The following is a 19,037-nucleotide window of genomic DNA, read 5'->3' on the forward strand; positions in this document are numbered from 1 at the left end:
AAGGTGATTATACGACCCAAGAAGCACAACTCAGTCTTTTCTGGTCAGTTTTTTGTAATAGAAGCTGATCAGAGCATCAAAAGGGGAATAATGTTTCTTTGGTTTGGTGCTTTAAACCTCAATCTACATCTCAAAAAAAAACCCCAAGTTTAAAATTTGTTTTAAAATTTTGCATCTCACTAGAGCAAAACACAAGATCTGTTTCGTCCAGGGTGTCCTGTTTGAAAGCGCGGATCCCCTCGGCAGGGGAGGCCAGGGCTGCTGCGCGCCTCTGCGCTGCTCTGAGCCCTGTCCCTGCCTGGCTCTCCGGAGTGCAGCTGGAAGGGCAGCTCATGCAGCCTGCAGCACCTCCGTGTTTTGGTGCTGTTGGTCTGCTTTAGAAGCCCCCTCTTCCTTCCCAGGGGAGGAGTCTGAGTTGACAGGTCGTTCTAAGATCAAGAACCCCATCAGGGCCGTGGTTTCTCCTGAGAACATTTTGGCTCTTTGCCTGTCATTTTCTGTGGGGAGTGCCTGTGATAATGGCGAGACAGAGCTTTGCTCCTGAAATGATTCACCTGACTTTCAGCCTACTCCCAAATTGCTCGAACGGAATACAGCCTTGTATAAAAAGAGTACAGGCTGTACTATTTTTAGACATATTTAGACAATATGTCTAAAAATAGTACAGCCTGTGGGTAACTGGTTGAGTGCCTCTGCATTAAACTTTATAGGTGCTTTTGATTATTGTGTTGTCTCTTGGCAAATGCATTAAAATACTCAAAAAGTTGTTTTGTTAGAACCAAGTGGTAAGCAGCTAAACATTAGTTTTGCATCAGGGAAGCCTATTTTAAAAACTCACACTTTTATTTTTAATTTGGGTTGTTCTGTTTAACAGTACACAGAGCTGGTTTACAGCTTTGATAAGTAATTATCTGTTGATCCATTCCTCTTGAGAGGGACAGGTGTGCCTTCACTTGGGTCTTTTCTGTGACAGGAAGGCTGTGGCAATAGGAGATAAAATTAATGATTGCAGAGTATTGTGCATCTGTTAATTCCTCCTGTTGATCTGTTTCAGATCAGCAGTAAGTTAAGCTGCTTTCCAGCACAGTCAGTTTCATACAGAACACCATTTACTTGAAACAGGCTTACTGGAGTTGGCAAGTTATATATTGTTGTTATTATTATTTATTATTAAATTAGTGTGTAGCTAATATGATAGTAAATGTAATGATTCACTCTGTGTTGAGCTGTCCTGCTGTGCTAAGGACAGCTAGCTGGCATTTTTTCTTTACCCATGTTTATATGAAAACATGAACTGTCTTTTTCTCAATGCCAGTGGTAATCCTTAACATGGGCATAGGAATTAATACACATGAGACATAAACCAGCTCACTCTTAGGGGTTGTGGAAATAAGTGGAGATAAGTATTTTTTTCTGTATACAAATTCAAGAGTAGTTGCATTTATTTTCTAACTTCTTAAGTTCAAAAGTCTAGACCTTGATTATGAATGGGATTTGGTCATTCAGACAACAGGATATAGGCTAATGTATTCCCTGAGTGAATGCTGTACTGAAGTTTTCCTTTGGAGCAGAAAGTGAACATTGCAGTTGCCATGCCAGTTAAAATGTTCTTGAATGTGGTATTTGAATTGCATAAATTGGAAATGGTTTTTAAGCTCAACTGTTTCAGTAGTTCAGCCCTTGTTTTATCAGTACTCTGTGTCACATGACTTGGAAAATTTAACTGGAAATAACATGTGAGCCTCCTAGCTTGGATTGCACTTAGCAGTGAAATGGCACAGAGTGCAAATCAATGGCCATACAGTGGTAGTAAGTTGACTTCTCGTCTGTGAACATAAACTATGTGGATTGAGAAGACTCAAGCACCCCTCTTGGTGTGCCTTTTCCTCTAGGCTGAAAAGGCCCAACTAGTCATGGGAGTTGGGCTGAAAAGGAGAAAGAATTATTTGGGAAAGATTACTTGCAGACTTCAGTTCCTCTGGCTTTAGGCTGGTTTTCTGGCAGTAGTTGTTTGACAGAACTTAATTGACTTCATAAAAGTGATATGTTTATTATCGTTCGGTTAGATATAAAAATATTTTTTGTTTTTAATTCTTCAAGTTTCATTTTTGAAGCTTTGGAATTTCTCTGATTTCTGTACTGACATAGAACCAATCTCTTAATGTGCTAGGTGAAAGCCCTTAAAACAGGACACTTGAATGAAACAATTGCAAGGCTTGGTGGAAGTAGCCTTAGAGAGCAGTAATGGAACTTGGGCTAAAGCTTAATCCTGAGGTATCTAAAAAGAGTCTAAATACCTGAAGTAGCATAGTTTGGATCCTTAAATTTCAGATCCTTTGTCTGCAGGCTACCTGAGTGGGAACAGCTGTGCAGGCTGTGGTTGCTGTTCTGTAGCACAGTGTGGCAGGTCCAGTTTCAAAATACAGATCTTTTAGATGCAGTCTGTGGTAGGGAGTGAAGGTTAACAGGGGTCAACATCTGTTATTATATTCTGTGTGTTCCTTTTCCACTTGATTCATCATCTTCATTGGGTTTTACAAAGCCCTGTCTTGTAGCAAGCAAACAAACCCTGTATACTTTTTGTACTTTAGTGCTTGGTGAGATAAATATGAGAGTATGCTGAAAATACAATAATTTCCATTTGGGCATAGGAATTATTTTAAACTCAGACTTGTTTTGCTGGGCTTTGCTTTGTAGCCACATTTATTGGGACGTGCAAGCATAGCTTGTTTGTCTTTTAATAAATAGCTCATGTTCCTGAAATGGTTTGTAATCATTGAAATTCAACTATTCTTCTTAATTTCTGTTTTCCTAGCTTCAGCAGCAAGTTATTAGTTTTAGCTTTTGCTCAGTCTCCTCTGATGCACTGATCTTTTTGCATATTCTTTTGAAGATTTATTCATTCTTCTGCTTCACTTGGTTTTGTTTGCCTGTACAGGAACTATGAAATATTCTGGAAGCTCAAGAGAAGAGAGTAGATATGGCTGATCACTCTTGCTTTCCTGTCTTTCTTCCTTTACTTTGCCCTATCTAAAAGCAACTGTAGTAGTTTCTGATCTTGTTTTTATAGATTCTTGGTGGAGTCCCTTGTCTCTGGTATATAACAGGTGGGACGTTGCTTTAGAGTTTTAAAGTAGTACAGTGTCAGTCTCTGCTGTTCAGTACATAGTTAATGGAGAGAGCCAGACCTCTGCCTGCAGTGCTAAGACTGAAAAGAGCACTGTGTTTCTTCTTTCCCTGCCTCCTCTGACAGATGGGTTAATATTCAGAAACTATTGATGCTTTTATGATGTGACCTTGGCAGTCCAGTGACAGCCTGGGGATGTGGCAATTGTGTTAGGTTTTTGAACTAGGTGACTTTGACCATCATTGTGAAGGACTGTTGCTGGAGTCTGTTCTCAAATGGGTATTCACGAATGTGGGAATCTGGCAGCTGAACTGAGAGCGGTGGAACCAGAGTTCATGGTCTCGTTCTGCGTTTCTGCCCTCTTCTGCAGCAAAACGGAGATTTGTGTAGGGCCTTCTGTATGGAACTAATCCTTTTGTAATGTGAATCTTGGACAGTACAGTATTGCTCTGGCAGTTGGTAGAATTTGCCAGAATTGGATGAGGGCCTGCTGCATGTGTGTGAAAAGCCTCTGCATTGTTCATGTTTCTTGTTGCAGGAACCAGAGCAAAAGTTTTGTCTTAAGTGAAGCTTTGCAAGAGTGTCTAATTTGTTTTCCATTTCTCAGCACTGTGGAGTAAAAGGTAAAAGTGATAAACAGAAGAGATGAGTAAATGTTAGAGAAGAGTTTGAATCCAGAGAGGAGAAAAGAGTGTAGTAGGGAAAACAGAGTAGAACTCTGTTTCCTGAGTTTTCTTTGAATGGAAGGTCCGCCAGTGATAACATTGATGTGTAACCCCAAAACATTCCACTTTTCATCTTTTCCCTTCTGATGGCATTACATTCAGAAATTCTAATGCATTCAAGTCTGCTTTTGTGACCTGTGCTACCTCAAAGGTTCTGGGTCATGTTTTATTGCTATGTTTTTCTTAGGCTTTTTTCTCCTCTGATACCTGTCTCGTTGAATAAATGGCAGGATTCATTTTTGGTGGAGACATGTAACACTTTTTCATGTCCGGAAAAATTGATTTAATATTAAATGTCATTTTTTGGGTGAACTTATTTTTAAATTTTAATGTGTAAGTTTACTTATATTCTCAATTTAAACTTTTGCTGTGGCAGTCACATCATTCTTCAGGTGTATCATATTTCACTGCATAAGCAAATCCACCAACATTGACTCTCATGAACAGTGACCATTCCAGTGTTTGTACAGGTACCACTCCCACAGTATTTTTACAAACCCTGTGTCTGTTATGTGCAAGGTTGCTACACTGAAAAAATAGAAAATTAGAAAATTCTTCAGTGGCCTTAGTTTGATGTCAAGTCTGGGAGATTGCTGCTTAGATCTTTGTTTGACTGATATATTTTCTTATTTTCACGCTGTTGAAGGTTGTGTCTGTTGTCAGCCCATTACACTGACTTGTTTTTAAACAAAATAGTCTCAAGATTAGCATCACAGTTTCTCCTTGGTGCTAGTCTTGAGCTGAAGGTTTGAAAGTGGCACAGAGGAGGCCATGAGTATGTTTTTCTATGTGACTTTTATGTAGGGTAACTGATAAGCCCAGACAGGTAAGATTGTTCAGAAGATTGAAGGTGGTAGAACATTTATTAAACAGTTTCTTTTTTAAACCTGTGGTGATACTTGACATTTCTTTCAGTTTTTGTGCTAGCTATGCATGCAATAGTGATAACTTGAGGTTTAGTTCCTTCACAAATATCTTGCTTTTTATTGTCATTTTTCTGTCAAAGTAGCTATTACTGTATAACTTAATTTATGCAGCCTATGCTGTGTTTTTTCAAACTCTGACTTGCTTCAGAGTTTCTGCTTCTTGCTTGTTTCCCTGTGCAAATCTGCGCTGCTTTCTCTTTGCAAATGGTTAACAAAATATGAGGTGATCACTTCCTTCCTCTTGGGTCATGAGAGAATTAGAGCTACAAAGAGTGTTAGGCCATGTTCAATCTAATCTCATTTCAGAGACTGAATCAAATAGCTCAGTGTAATTTTGGGCAGATGTCTACCTTCACTAGTAAACGACATGCCTTAATCAGATCAGTTTGCTCTCTTCTACAGTGCTTATTGTCAGGAAGTTTCTACTAATTAAGAGTTGAATCTTCTGCAGTTTGAGTCTAATGCTTGTTTGGTTCTTGATGGACGAGGTTACTGCTGCCTTCTCTGCAGTGAACTGTGAGGCTTGGAGAGCATTGCTGTGTTCTTTATTTATTTCTTCTTAGGTAAATCCATCAGATTCACTCATTCCTGTGTCACACACTGTCTTATTGTTGTTATCTTGTTTTTTGCTGCATCCATCTATGCTTTTAGAAGACGCTCAAAAATTCGTGTAATTTACCAGTAGAGTGGAATATTTTATGTGTGCTTTTCCTTTATCCCCTTGGATCAAATTCTGGGTTAAGCTGCAGGTACTGTACGTATGATCTTAGAGTTTTTTAATCAGTTTGAAAGTGTAACTTCATTAAAAGTCTGAAGATAATCTAGCCTCTTGACCCTGAATTAACACCTAATCCCATAGAAAATGTAATTACTTTATAGGGTTGTTTTCTACCGGGAGGAATGGTATGGGATTGCTTTGTGCCCTGCAGTAGAGCAGACCTGTTACAAAGAGGTTGCATCCTGTCTGGTTTGTTCTTTTTGTTGCCTTAATGTGATTCTTGTTGAAAGAAACTTGTTTCAATGCCTGACTTTGGTCTGCACAATTATTTCACTTGAAGCCACAAAACTGAATTATTGTTCAATTGCAATCAAGTATTGCTGTCTTAGAGACAGTGGGAAACAAATGGTGGTGGTGTGTGCAAAATTCTGAACCCTATATATCATGAGATGCCTTACTTGACTTTCTTCTTGGCTTTGTGGATAGGAAGTGTTTCACTTTGAGTCTTCTAGTATTTTCATTTTCAGTTTCTTAAACGCATACTTTTAAAGAGTTTACATTTTTTTTTGAAATAAAGCTAAATACAGCCCTTGATGCCTAGTGCAGTGTAGTTTCCACTAGGGCATAGGATGACTTTTCTTTTTCCATTTAAATTCATACAAAGGTAAGCAGGTCATTGTTTCATATATTTGTGTTCTTGAGTAATTTATTGAGGTGTAGATCAAGGAGGGATTATTCACAAATGTAATTTGCACTTTAACCCTGAGAGAGTAATTTCAAATTCCTTTGAACTGAAACTGATAGATTTAGACTGGCTTTAGCCTATGCTGTTTCAGACAAAAGCCTGATGCTGGCGATATATATTGACCCAGCTAGAGTCAGAACAAAATCAAGAAAGATTGCTGTATATTTTGAAAAATAGATGTAATGACTAGATCAAAATTAAAGCCAGCCTTTGAAAAAAAATTAAACTGACTATGGCTAAACATGCAGAACTTTAATTGCGGCTTATTAGAATGCTGTTTCTGGAAATACCTTTAGAATTTAGACTGACTTTATCATAAGTGCAACTATAATATAATTTATAATAAATTATATTAGGAAAATACCTAACATACAGACTAAGGGATTTTATTACTTAGTCTGTTGTCCCTTCTTTTGATGGAAGTGGTTGTACAGGTGTTGCTGTGAGGAGCAGCAGCCAAGGAGCAATGTTAAGACACAGTTTGCTTTTGCTTTGGAAGCTGGAGGATATCTAATTACTGCTGCTCCTGGTGGGTAGCCATTCTCTCTTGCCGTGCATGTGCTGCCTGGCAGGCAGGTAACTGACCTGATGCTAAATGCTGAAGCAGCTCTGTGGAGGCTCTCAGGTAAACTGAGTGCAGCTAATGGGCTGATACAAGGACCATGTGCCCCAAACCAGATGAGCTGAACTTACGCTGAAGTAAGCTTGTAAGCAGGGAAGACTTAAAAACCAGAGCTTCCTTTCCTCTTCCTGCGCTGAACATGCAAAGGGACCCCAAAGGGCTCTGTACCTAAAATGCAGCTGTACTACAGGGCAAGGCAGCTCCTTAAAAAGAGATGGCTTGGGGCTGCTAGGGTGAGGCAGGTTGAATAGAGATGTGCCCTTGCATGTGGGACGAGAGGGTGTGGGTCTCTTCAGCCAGTCGTGCTTGCCTGTGGCAGCTTTTGTTTGCATTGCACAAACCCATGAGCAGTCGGTTCTTGTTCATAATTTTCAAATTTTCTGCATGGGCTGTCTTTCATTCATTTTGCTTTTTATCACCTAGAGAATCACTGTACTTGCTCTCAGTCACTCTTGGGAAGAAGCAGTTATTGTCTTTGTTCTGAGGATTTTTCCTGTTCAGAAGGTTTCAGCTGAGCTGAGTAAGAGCCTTTCCTGCTGTCCAGCCTCAGTCTTTAAAGACTGTCATATACGGCGACTTGTGAACAAACAAGTGTCTGTCCTTTGTTGTAGGTGAACTGGTGTCTAATTTACTTGAAAGATTGAACTCTGAAGTCATTACTGTGCTTCACAGAAAACAATGCAATGTCTTGTTTCCTTTGTCTAATTTTGGCAGGATGTGTATATTTGTAATTGAGATGTGAAAATGGGAGCAAGTAAAACAGGTGCAAATGTTTACTGGAAGAGTTATAATGAAATTGGTAGCACTATCAGAATTTAATGAGCCCCAGACTGATGATACCTAAATGAGCAAGGAAAAAAGGCAAATCCTAATCCTTCCTGCATATTCCCCAAGCTAATGTTAGGGTTTGGGAACTAATCCATCAATGCACGCTACCTATGCAAAGAAGGTGAAAACTCTGTGATTATAATGGGACTGTCTTAAAAAGTATCTCCTTGATTGTGCTAGTTGCATTGTACTTGAATCTTGGAAATTGTAAATCTCAGTGATTATGTGCCTAGCAGTGCTTTTAACACTTTCTGGTTTGCTTGAACATAATTTATAGCTCTTACATTATGCCTTCACTCAGAAATTTTGCAGATGGTTGAACTGGTTATCATCACAAAAGACCTTTGCTCTCTTTCTAGATGAAAGCAGAATCCTGGCTGTTCATTACAAGTAAAACATGGACTTCTAAAAAAAATTTCATTTACCTGTAATCTTTAGAGATTAGTTATGATAGGACTTTCTCCACTTGCTAAAGGATGCAAAACACAAAAAACTATGTTAAGTAAACTCTAATTTTCCATCTTGGGTAAATTTAATATCTTGTGCTTTTAAGTATTTGCAGTATCCTTAGTTAGATAAGACTTTAGCTTAAGATTGCTCTTAGTCATGTCAGTCTTTCAGTTTGTATAGGATGGCTTCAGAGAATGAATGAGGTTACCACTAGGTCTGCAGGAAGGTATTGTTATTTTGCTGGATCAATTTATTTGCTTTCTGGCTGTATGGTTGAGATTTTTTTGTATGTTTTATTTTCAAAGAACTAGCCTTGATAAAAACGTGTTTTAAAAGTGAAAGTTAATCTTAGCTGAGACCGTTCCAAATGAGAGTGTGGTGATAAGCACAGGACTTTCCTTCCAGGTGTCTAGTGATAATCTTGCAGGCCAGTCCTAGGAGGGATGATGTCCTGTGCTGGTCTCACCAGGTGCTGCTCAGATGTTCAAGTACTAAAAGTTGAAGAATTTGTGACATGAAACATCAGCAAACTGTTGTCATTGTTTTGTCCTTTTGTTTGCACTCCTTTCCCTCTCTTATGTGTGCAGCATTTACTTTTTAAAAGTTCACTCCAGTATAAAAGTTGTATCAATAAAAGCTAGTATTTTGGGGTCTTATTTCTGGGTAATATCAAGTATTTGATGTTCAATGAATTTTATTTCTATGATGAGAGGTTTTTCTTTATGGGAGAGAAAATTAGATGATGTGACATGTGGAAGAATGTCAGACAAAAAGGGTTAAACTCTAGGAAGGTAAAAGTTTAAAATATGTGAGTGAGAAGAAAGTAAAGGAGAGTACTGAAATGGCTTTAAAATTTTTATTTTCACAAGTGTTTTTTTTAAAGCTTCTAACATTAGGAAGTCAGAATTTGATCTGCTGCAATGTTTTTCCTTCCGACAGGTCGTGACAATGCCTGCGAGAAGACTTCCTACATGTTCCTGCGGAAGGAGCTTCCTGTGCGACTGGCGAACACCATGAGGGAAGTCAATTTGCTGCCTGATAATTTACTGAACAGGCCTTCAGTTGGGCTGGTACAGAGTTGGTAAGTTTTAAAAAAAAGTGGATTGGAAAGTTATTGTAAAACTAACACTGTATGTATTGTTCTGCTTGCAACAGAGAATCATTGAATTTTTCTGAATCAGTCAGTTTTCTGCCTTGAATTGTTTATACTGTGTCTTGTCAAATGGAGTTTCATTTTCTTCTAATGTTGGGTATATACCCTAATCTGGATCCTAGCTAAGAATTTGTAACTTAGTAAAAACATACTGTTGTCTCCCAAGTAATTAAAATGAGTCCATAACTTCCAAGAAGAAGCTTTTTAAATATTCCTTACTGTATTGCACTCATGGCTTCTTGAAACATCTGCTCTTTCTCCTTATTCTTCCTTTGTCAAAAATATTGAGAGAAAGTTAAAACCTCATCTGTTTGAGAAAAACAGATGAGAAACAGAAAAACTGGTAAATCTTTAAAAACAACTGTGTAGTCAGTGGAAGTTATAGTATGGGTAAAAAATCTGGTGTCATCCAGTAAACAGCATTCTCCGTTGTAATAACTAGCATGGATCTAAAGTGATTCAAAGTCCTGCCATCTTTTCCACAGTAATTAATTTCTAGCCTAATTGAGTGTTTGGTGAGATTTAGAGGCGGCTGCCTTGGTATATAAGCACAAAAAAAATCATTGTTCATGGGGTATTTATTGTTCATTTACCTGTTAATATTTTCCAAATACTTTTTGTAAAAATATTTTTGCAGTATACAACAGAAGTCCCTTTGTGAGTAGCAGCTTATTTAACAGTAAAAGCAGCTAATGTTGGCTTGTGTTAAATTCAGTCATAGTCCTTGAGCCAAGAGCTTCTGTGCTGACGGTGTGTTGACTGCTGGCTTGGGTCTCCTATTTATCAAGCTTCAGACTTAGAAAATATAAATTAGGATGTATGGTATTGTGTTTGTCTTTGCAAGGTAACAGTGGATGTCTTGATGACCACTTCAAGCACAGTGATGAGGTGCTTCAAGTGAGTGTAAATGCTGTGAAGCCACACAATCACTTTGTGGTTAGGTGGCAGCTTGCAAGGTTTGAAGGCTTGTCTGTCTGTCTGATGTCACAGGAAATTATGTTTGTAGAAAAGAGTGGCTAATATGCAGGCCTTCTAGGCTTTTCTAATCTGGTTGACTTCTGATCTGTCTTTAATTAAATGCGGACAAATAGGTGAATGAAGAAAAGGAAATAATTTTTCTGTAGTGACTGCAGCATAATACTTCTAGTCCAAATGTCTGTGCTGTGGCTTGTGCTTCTGCCCTGTCTATACAGAGCTAAGCAACTTTTGGATCCCTCTGGCAAAGGAGCTGAATGGGCATTCAGAGTGGAGGCCCCCTTCAGAATTTTTGTTGAAGAGGTTTGAGGACTCGTGGTGATTTCTATGGCCACAGTAGATACTACTGATTAAAAAAAAAGGAAAAAAACACCAAAACTCCAAATGAAAAAAAGCACTATCGTGTTATATGACAATGTGGTTTGCACTATCACAGCTGTAGACCACTAGTTGTCTGTTGGATGGGCTAAAATACCAGACTGTAATTTGCTGAAGAAGTTGGAATGGACATCAAGCCCAGAGATGAAAGTCTGAAATCAAAGTGTTTTCTGTAATTTTCTTCTAATTTTGATCCATAGTTAACTAAGAGTTTTTGTGGTAAAACATATCTTCATTGAGATCATGTAAGAATGTGTTTATCATCTTATGTCAAAAATAAGAAAAGTAATTCTAGCATTTTTCCCCCTGATTATAGGTATGGACTTTAAAGAGCTTAGTTCTTATTTTTCTGTTCGGAGGTTTTTAATTGCTTAATTAAATATTTACCTGTAGTTTGTAAGTCCTGATGATAAACCTTGGGCAAAATTTACTTTAAAATTTATCTTTTAAAAAGACCAAACCAAAGGTTTTATTAACTTCAGTGTGAATGACCTTGACTGTTATGCAGCTATGCTGATAGCAGGTTTTGAAACACGTTTATAGTTTCTTAACCTAAAGTTTAGAGATGCTATCAGTGAGATTCCTGAATTTTGTGTAGTAGAATAAATAAATGTAAATTTAGCTGTTCAGCTGTTTTGTGAGCTTGTAAAGTGAAAAAAACCCCTCTTCTTGGTGCCGTTCAAAACTACTACAAGAAAATCTTTTTTTGAGGGTCAGATCCTTTGTTTTTGCTATGCCATAGGTTGAGAAAGCTTGTCAGTTCATTAATAGGCAAGCAAAAATCTGTTGTATATTTGCCACAAGTTAGAAAGACATTTAATTCCTTGCTCACTTTAATATATTTATTTGCTAATATTCAGTAATTTATATAGTCACAAGTTTGTTTCATTTTTGCTATAATTTTACGCTAGAAAACATATGTTTTTATGTGCTTTTGGTGAGACTCCAGATTAGCTGGAGTTTTAACATTTGAGTTCCTAATCTATTCCTTAATGCCAGTATGCCAGAAATGAATACAAAAAGGTCCTAATCTTTAAGATGGGTTTTATTAGATTTTTAAGTTCAAGTGGCTCTGTAAATAGAGGAATAGGAGATCAGCCCTGCCTACAGTGCAGCATGGGTCCTTTCCCATCAATCCTCTCTGCTTCCAGCCATCAAACATTCTGGGTTGCATCAGTTTTCTTACCCTTGTGCTTCCCTTGGGAGGCAGCCTGGTTTTGCTGCTCCCTGCTGCAGGCAAGACCTGTTCTTTCCTTCTCCCATCCATCTCCATGGCCATGCTGGAGGCACTTTGCTTCCTGTGCTTCGCTGCCTATCCCATTTTACAACTGATTGCTTGATTGCTCTTGGGAAAAGTGCTCTGTTGGTTTTTTCTCCTTCCTTTCCGGGCTCCTCAGCCTGGTGTGTGCAGCCCTGAGAGGCAAGACCCCTCTTCTTCCTTTGTACTGCTCAGCTACGCTTTCCTGAATAAAGCTGGCATTACTGAGAGAATGAAATCTGAACAAACCTAAAATAAAAGTTTTGCATTTCAGTAAAGGTAAACCATCAGCTCTGTCCCAGTTTGAGTTCATAGTTTAATTTGTGTGTATCTTTTGCAAGGAGTAGGGAAGGAATAAAGTGACTCAAGACTGAAACACAGTTAATATGTTCTGGCTGTGAACTGCAATGATTCCAAACAGCAGACAGACCAACAGGTTTTCAAAATCAATGGGCAGCTTGCTTGATCTGAAGAACTGGGCTTTTTTTTTGGCCAGCTTTGAGAGGTAGTGCTATATAGCACTATAGCTAAAGTGCAGGTAGAATATTGAACATATAGCAGAATTGTTTAATAAAGGATATAGTCACTAATATGACGAGGGAAAACAGTTACAATAAAACCTTACAATGAAAATGGTTAGAGCTTATAAAATATCAAAAGTAAGCATGAGGTTTGCACGGTATGTTACTTGATTATATGTAAAATCCACATTTTATTTAGCCCTGGACAAATTTCTCTATTTTTCTTTAGTGCTTTTCCTTAGAAAATGCTATAAATTTCTAGTTCTCTCTTGGGAAAGACCCATTAGAGACATATGTACAGTTTGGGGATTAATAATTGGTTTTTTTCTATTTTCTACATTGAGACTATTCTGGCAAGATTGTGTTACCATGGAGATTTGTTTTATCATTTCAGTACTTTGGTATTAAAATGATTGTAAAGGAAAAGCTTGGTGAAATACACATCAGGAAAAAAGCAGAAGTATCTTGCATGATTTTTAAAGAAAACCCAGAGCTGACATTATGGGCTTTTGCAGTGCCTTCATGTATGAAGTGTGCCATTCTAAAATTATGGTGTTTGGCAGACTAACAAGAATTCAATCTATGTGGCAGTAATTAAGAGAAGAACAAGGCAAAAGGGTGCTTGAAACCAAAGAGCTTGCCCAATGAATTGTACTGTAATGTGATAAAAAATTAAACACCGGAAAGACAATATGTTTGAAGGGTATGGACTTTGATTTCTGCTTTTGATGACTCACCAAATACAGCAAAATATAACTGACATTCTCTTTTTCTCATATATGCTGGAATTTTTTTTTATTTGTATTCTGTGTAGTTGTATTGCTTTGTTAATGATACAGTAATTCATGCATTATTCTGGTACTTTTTTGTTCTTTCTGGCTGGTAATTGTGTGTGAATTATGTTTAAACATCACAAGGTCTTGCTTTTCATTGCTTGATAAATCCTGTAGTTACCATCTTCATTTATCCCTCTCTGCACCTACAATTCAAATTAAAAGAAAATGCAAGGAAGTAGATGGATTGTGTGAAAAGGGAATGACATTTTCACGCACACTTTTATGGGAATGGACTGTGTTGCTGGCTGCTCACCTGTCCTCAGAGTATAATGGTGGTGGTGGTCATTAAGACCAGAGTTACGAATTTCCTTTTAAACATATTTTTTCATAATTTCTAATTTTGAGCTGTTTGGGAGGGAGCAGAGCGGGGGGCTGAATTTGGTGTACAAACTGGAAATCACATCTGCATAAAAGAAAAAGGTGTAGAGCATTTGCACCTCTTGAGTTTCTTTTCCGAGACTTTAGACACAGGGTATTACAACACCCCAGACTGGGTGATGTACAGTGGCAGGCACTGAGCAGTGGGTTAGGGTTGTTTTACATGAAGTGACTTTTTTCTAGCTTGGTTTAGTCATGGGCTTGGAAGAAATTTGAGTAACTTTGGTATAAAGTTCACCTTTTCTCTGGTCTAGCTTGCTGGATACAGTGCTTTTGCTAATGAGCTTTAGAAAAGTATTTCCTTTACTTTAGAATCAGAAGGAGAGAACTCTAAAGGAAAAGCATTGCCTGTTTCCATAATTTCTCCAGTAATTGCAGGCAACCAGTCAAATCCACACAGCACAAAAATCAGGTGTCAGCTACCTTCAGTACCAGCAGCCTTCATTGCTGTTTTATCCTTGTGTCTGAACAGGATTGCTGTGGTTTGACATTTATGGTAGGAGGTCTATATTAAAAACAACCTTTGTGTTGCTTCTCAAGTGTGGTGGTGTCTTTCAGAAACAGGACTTTGATAATATAATACAATGACAGGTGGGGGTTGAAGAGCATGTACCTCTGTGAGTGAGCATGATTGTGATTTAATTGTTGCATGTGAATCAGCTGAGTTCAGAGTGTGAGGGTTGTGAACTGGTGCCATCTCTTAGCAGCATAAAAGAACATCTTTTAAAATAAGCACTACTAGAGGTATGAGCTACATGCCCTACTTGTAAGTGACAAATATTTGGGGGATTTCTGTAATGGATTCTGATGTTTGCAGGAGGGCACAAATGCACTGAGGGACAGGAGCTGGTGTTCCTGTGCTGACCATGTTGAAAATGTCAGTGTCCCTGAGGAATGTTGCAGTGACCTGTGGCTGAAGCTTGAAATGGGGGTGGACTAAGTGGCATGTGGTTCTGGAGGGAGTCACACAGACAACAGTGCTGTCCTAAGCTTCACTGTAGCTTGAAGATGCAGGGTGAAGTTTCAAAGCCTTATTAAGCTAGTCTTAACATAGACCTGCTACCAAAAGAGCTTATGCATAGGTCATTTTGTTGAGCTGACGTAATCTACTGGGTAGCTGCTACTGGAAAGGGAGAGGCTTGGTTACATGTTCTGCTTTTTCCTTGTGTAGGCTCTGTGGTTATCTTTTCTCTCTTGTGTTAGCTTTAGCTGTTTAGACCCTTCCGTTAGTTGTTTTCATGTGCAAGAAAGGTTTGTTTGGTTTTTCTTTTATTTCACCACTGCTGGGAGTTGGAGCTGTTGACACGTGCATGTGATTAACATCTGATGAGTGTTGATACTGTAGTTTGGCAGTGCTTAACCAGGAGTGAAGGGAGGGTAGTGTTGAAACCCTCCCTTTTATGTGTGTGATTGATTCCTTGTGTGATTTATCTCAGGAAATAGGTCCTGGTTCTGTGGTCCTTAAAGCCCCACCTGTCTGCTGAATGTATCTGCTCCAGGGGTGACAGCTGGTGCTGAGGCACAGCGCTGTGTGTGAGGCAGAATCTACTGGTGGTGGCCAGCGTCCTGCAGAACAGGCTGGCCATGCTCATGTTGAGGGCTTCTGGTTTGGGTCCTCTGTGGTACCTCTGGGGCTCTAAGCCTCTGTTAATCTCCTGTGAACCAAATGCCTGAGCAGGAGAGAGCTGTGTTGTGTAAGAGGGGTTTTTATGAAACCAAGGGTTGTGTCACACGGAGGAGCTGTGGGAGTGTGTGAATGGGTGTGCTCTCCTGGAGAACTTGGGTAGGACCAGCTTGGTGCAGTCCTGTTCTTGTGCCTTTTGGGGACTGTTCTCCTGAGCTTTATTTTGAAAGAAAAATTGGATTGCTCTCTGGGGAATATGGGAAAAAACTAACATCAGTACAGAGGAGATAAGCAGAAAAATCAAAATACAGGGACAAACTACCTGAAATTACAGATGTATCTGTGAGAGGTTTTGTTCCTGTTAACTTCAGTTTCGTTTATATAGCAGACTGAATTGCAGACTGTAAGGTCATAAGTAATACTTTTTAACTTAATGTATTATAGGTGCTTTTTTTCCCTTTGTTGCAGCATCTCACTTACTTTTAGTCTTCGAAGAGAACTGTGTACTGTGCACCTGTTACTTTTACGTGACCCTGTAGTCTTAAAACTAAAGAAATTCAAAAGTATTTTATGTTTAGGTATTTTAATTATCTTTTTATAATTTTTGCTTATTTCAGGTACATGCAGAGTTTCCTGGAGCTTTTAGAATATGAAAATAAAAGTCCTGAGGATCCTCATGTTCTGGATGAGTGAGTAATTTATTTTTTCTAACAGTCCATTTTAAAACAATCTGTCTCAAATACCAAGTGGTTTTGTACTATATGAAAACAGTGACCTTATTTGTAAGTTAGAATATGTATGGCAAAAGCTAAAATTGTAATCTGGAGTGGAATGTAGGTATCTTAAGTGCTTTTGAAGAGTATATTTTGTATTTATGCAGACTGGTAGTTGAAGAAATGGCATGAAATGCTTCCTTCAAGACTGTACTGAGAAGACAACATGGATGTGAGACTATACTTGCGTATCAGATACTTAAGACTAAAATGTCATTTTAATATACATTGAGCTTAGTGCTCTGTTGTGTGTAAAGTTATAAATGTTGTGTATAAACTATTAATGTTAATACATTAATAGTTTGGGGTTTTTTTCAGTTTGAAAGCATTCTAATGTGTCAGTCATTGTTTTTATCTAAAAGCTTTTTTAATGGACTTCAGTTAGTGGTGGTCACCTACCTCACTGAGTAACATTACTTGAAAAGAAAGGAAAACTTAGCCAGTTTTCTTTATCAACAAAATCACATTGAAATTGCCATTAGAATGTTTCCTTGAAATGTGTATGCATAAAGCAGAAGAACCCCACATGTGAGAACAGCAGGTGCAACATATGTATCAGAGACATGGAAACCAAACAACAAAAGCACACACACACCTGTCCAACACTAGGGTCTGTTCTTACCCTGTACCTACAGCAGTCAACTTTGTTTCAGGATATTACTTCTTGAAGGGTTTTTGTTCCATTAATTAGCTTTCTTTGGTTAGTTTGTCTTTGGGATTTCTTTTTAAGCTCTGAAATCCTGCATGATCAAGCAGTGCTTTAAAGAGAGTTTCATAAAATGTCTTGCTCTGTTTGTGCACCATACAGCCTGTGTTGTGCAAAAATTAGTTTTGCCTTCAGCAAACTTCATGTACATACATCATGTTGTTACATTAGGTTAAATAAGGGCTTTGGGAGGTGCTGCATTTCAAATGTTGTGCACTTTGGGTTGTGAGCTTGTTATCTGAGATCTTGACACTTTAGCTTTTGTGTTACAACTAATACATGTAGGAGAGGCTGAAGTGCAGGAGTATGAAGCTCCCTGTGTGGCAGAGCTGTAGCAGGAGCCATATGGATTGAAGACTGACTCAATTGTAGTGCTATTGAACAAGGGGAAAGTAACCATTTACTCAGAGTAAGTACTATGCTGGAGTGCTGCCTGCAGTTCTGGGTACTGCCTTTTAAGAAATTAAAACACTCATGGACAGTACTGATGTGAAAGGAACAAGATTTAGAGACTTGGATAGTTCCACCTCTGAATAATGCTGAAGGCATTTGTCTAGACTGGCAAAAAAAGATACTGGAGACACTGGAAGTCTGCATGTGCCAAAAAAATGTCACTGTAATAAAGGATAATTGGGTTGCTCTAACTGAAGAACCGGAGAATTAACAAAAGTCTGTCTTTTATTAAAGCTGAGAATGTGTGCAGGGAAAAAAGTAAAGATTGTAATATTAATGAGGATGGACCGAAGGCTGTAGAGCATCCATTTTAAAAGCTTTTATAAATAGATAGATTTAGTGGCATTCTAGGTGTGCTTATTTTGTAGAGGATAAATCAAATCAATTTTTCAACCACCTCTTGCTGTCACATTTTGTGATTCTGTATTTACTGTTTGCTGATGACACAGGAATATCTGTTTGTGACTAGTTTAGCAGCAGGCTTTCCTTTATGGGGTTAAGTTACCAAAACTTAGGTGCCTGTTGCCCTTTGAGGTGGCATGAGCTGTCCTAAACACCTGAGTGAGCTTGGCAAATGTAACACAGGTGCTTTTAAACCTGTAATGTCCTGGATGTGTGGGTTGAGGCAAGGTGGTTTTGTAACTTCTGAAACCATCTTTGGTGTTCTGTATTTAGTTAACTGAATTGCAGCTTTTTAAGAACTTCAGAGGTTCAAGGTAGATCACAGTATAATAAATAAAGGCTAATGAGTGGTTCTCTTGGAGATATAGTTTAGAGTCTCATAATTAACACATCAATTATCTGATGCTGCCATATGGAAATGGCATTCTTGATACTGTTTCACAGCAACTGCAAATACTGTTTGCAATGCTCTATATGAGTATGGTAGAACAAATATTTCATAATGAAGCAAATATCAATATAATTCAGGATAACTTTGTTGAAAGCTTTGAAATCTTGCACTTACTGTATTCTGTGTAATTAAGTACATAAAATAAGGATGCATGGAATTTATTGCTACCTGTTGTGGTGAAGTTCAGCTAGGGTCTTTGACAGTAAGAGCTGTCTTCTATACTGCATCTGACCTTTGAAAAGAGATTAAAACTGTTTTAAATAACAATCTGTTTAAAGAGCAGATTGTTCTTTTTGGCAGTATTGGATAGACTATCTAAGATTAGAAAGTCGGATTTACTTTCCTGCTCTGGGGTGTCATCTATTCCTAACTCACTGAAGGCTATGCCACTTAATTGCATATTGAGCTGTAATTAGATTTTTTTAAATATTCTTTACAAATTATGGCTTTCAAAAATACTCTTTTACTATGTCCATACTTATGTTATGATAATGCAGATAAATCTAACAAATTTCTCAACTCCTGTGTCAGTATTCCATGTTGCTGCTATCTAGCCCTATCCTACTTTCGTGTCTTGTGGTCAGAAGCCCATTAGTATGGTCAGAAAGTATCAGGAATGCTGCTTTTCACTGGGGAAAACCCCCACATTTCTGACTTAAGTTTGCATAAAGCTTTTTTGTTCTCTTCTGATTGTACATATCACTACATATGAAATTTGAGCCTTTATCTAGGACTTTAAGTACTAGAAGACACTTAGTTTTAAGTGTCTTTAGGGTTGCATAAATGGGAATAGTTCTTTTCTTTAACCAGATTGATTTGCTTAAAGAAAAACCTGGAAGATTATAAGCTACGTCTGGTCCTTTGGGCCAAAGCCCTTTCTGCAGGCAGTATCCGTGGGGTATCTCTGAGCCTATAATGAGGGGTTGGAGCAGCTTCGTCTCTTGGCTCCTTTCCACTGTCCTGTTCCTGTGTGGAACATGCTCTAGAA

At 38.3% G+C, this 19,037-nt stretch overlaps 1 protein-coding gene across 2 annotated transcripts in view; it reads left to right on the top strand.

Moving 5' to 3' along the window:
- Nucleotides 1-19,037, top strand: part of PDK3 (pyruvate dehydrogenase kinase 3) — a 54,167-nt gene that overhangs the window by 9,843 nt on the left and 25,287 nt on the right. For both annotated transcript variants that reach the window (XR_005955532.1, XM_041472518.1), the window contains exons 2-3: nucleotides 9,081-9,222; nucleotides 15,882-15,953. Coding sequence is in view for 1 of the 2 variants with exons in the window: in XM_041472518.1 (XP_041328452.1) it covers nucleotides 9,081-9,222; nucleotides 15,882-15,953 (214 nt within the window). In the remaining variant the exon portion in view is untranslated. The remainder of the gene's footprint in view (nucleotides 1-9,080; nucleotides 9,223-15,881; nucleotides 15,954-19,037) is intronic.

The sequence above is a fragment of the Pyrgilauda ruficollis genome, unplaced genomic scaffold, assembly GCF_017590135.1.
Source record: "Pyrgilauda ruficollis isolate IOZ18807 unplaced genomic scaffold, ASM1759013v1 scaffold29, whole genome shotgun sequence".
Classification (NCBI taxonomy): Eukaryota; Metazoa; Chordata; class Aves; order Passeriformes; family Passeridae; genus Pyrgilauda; species Pyrgilauda ruficollis.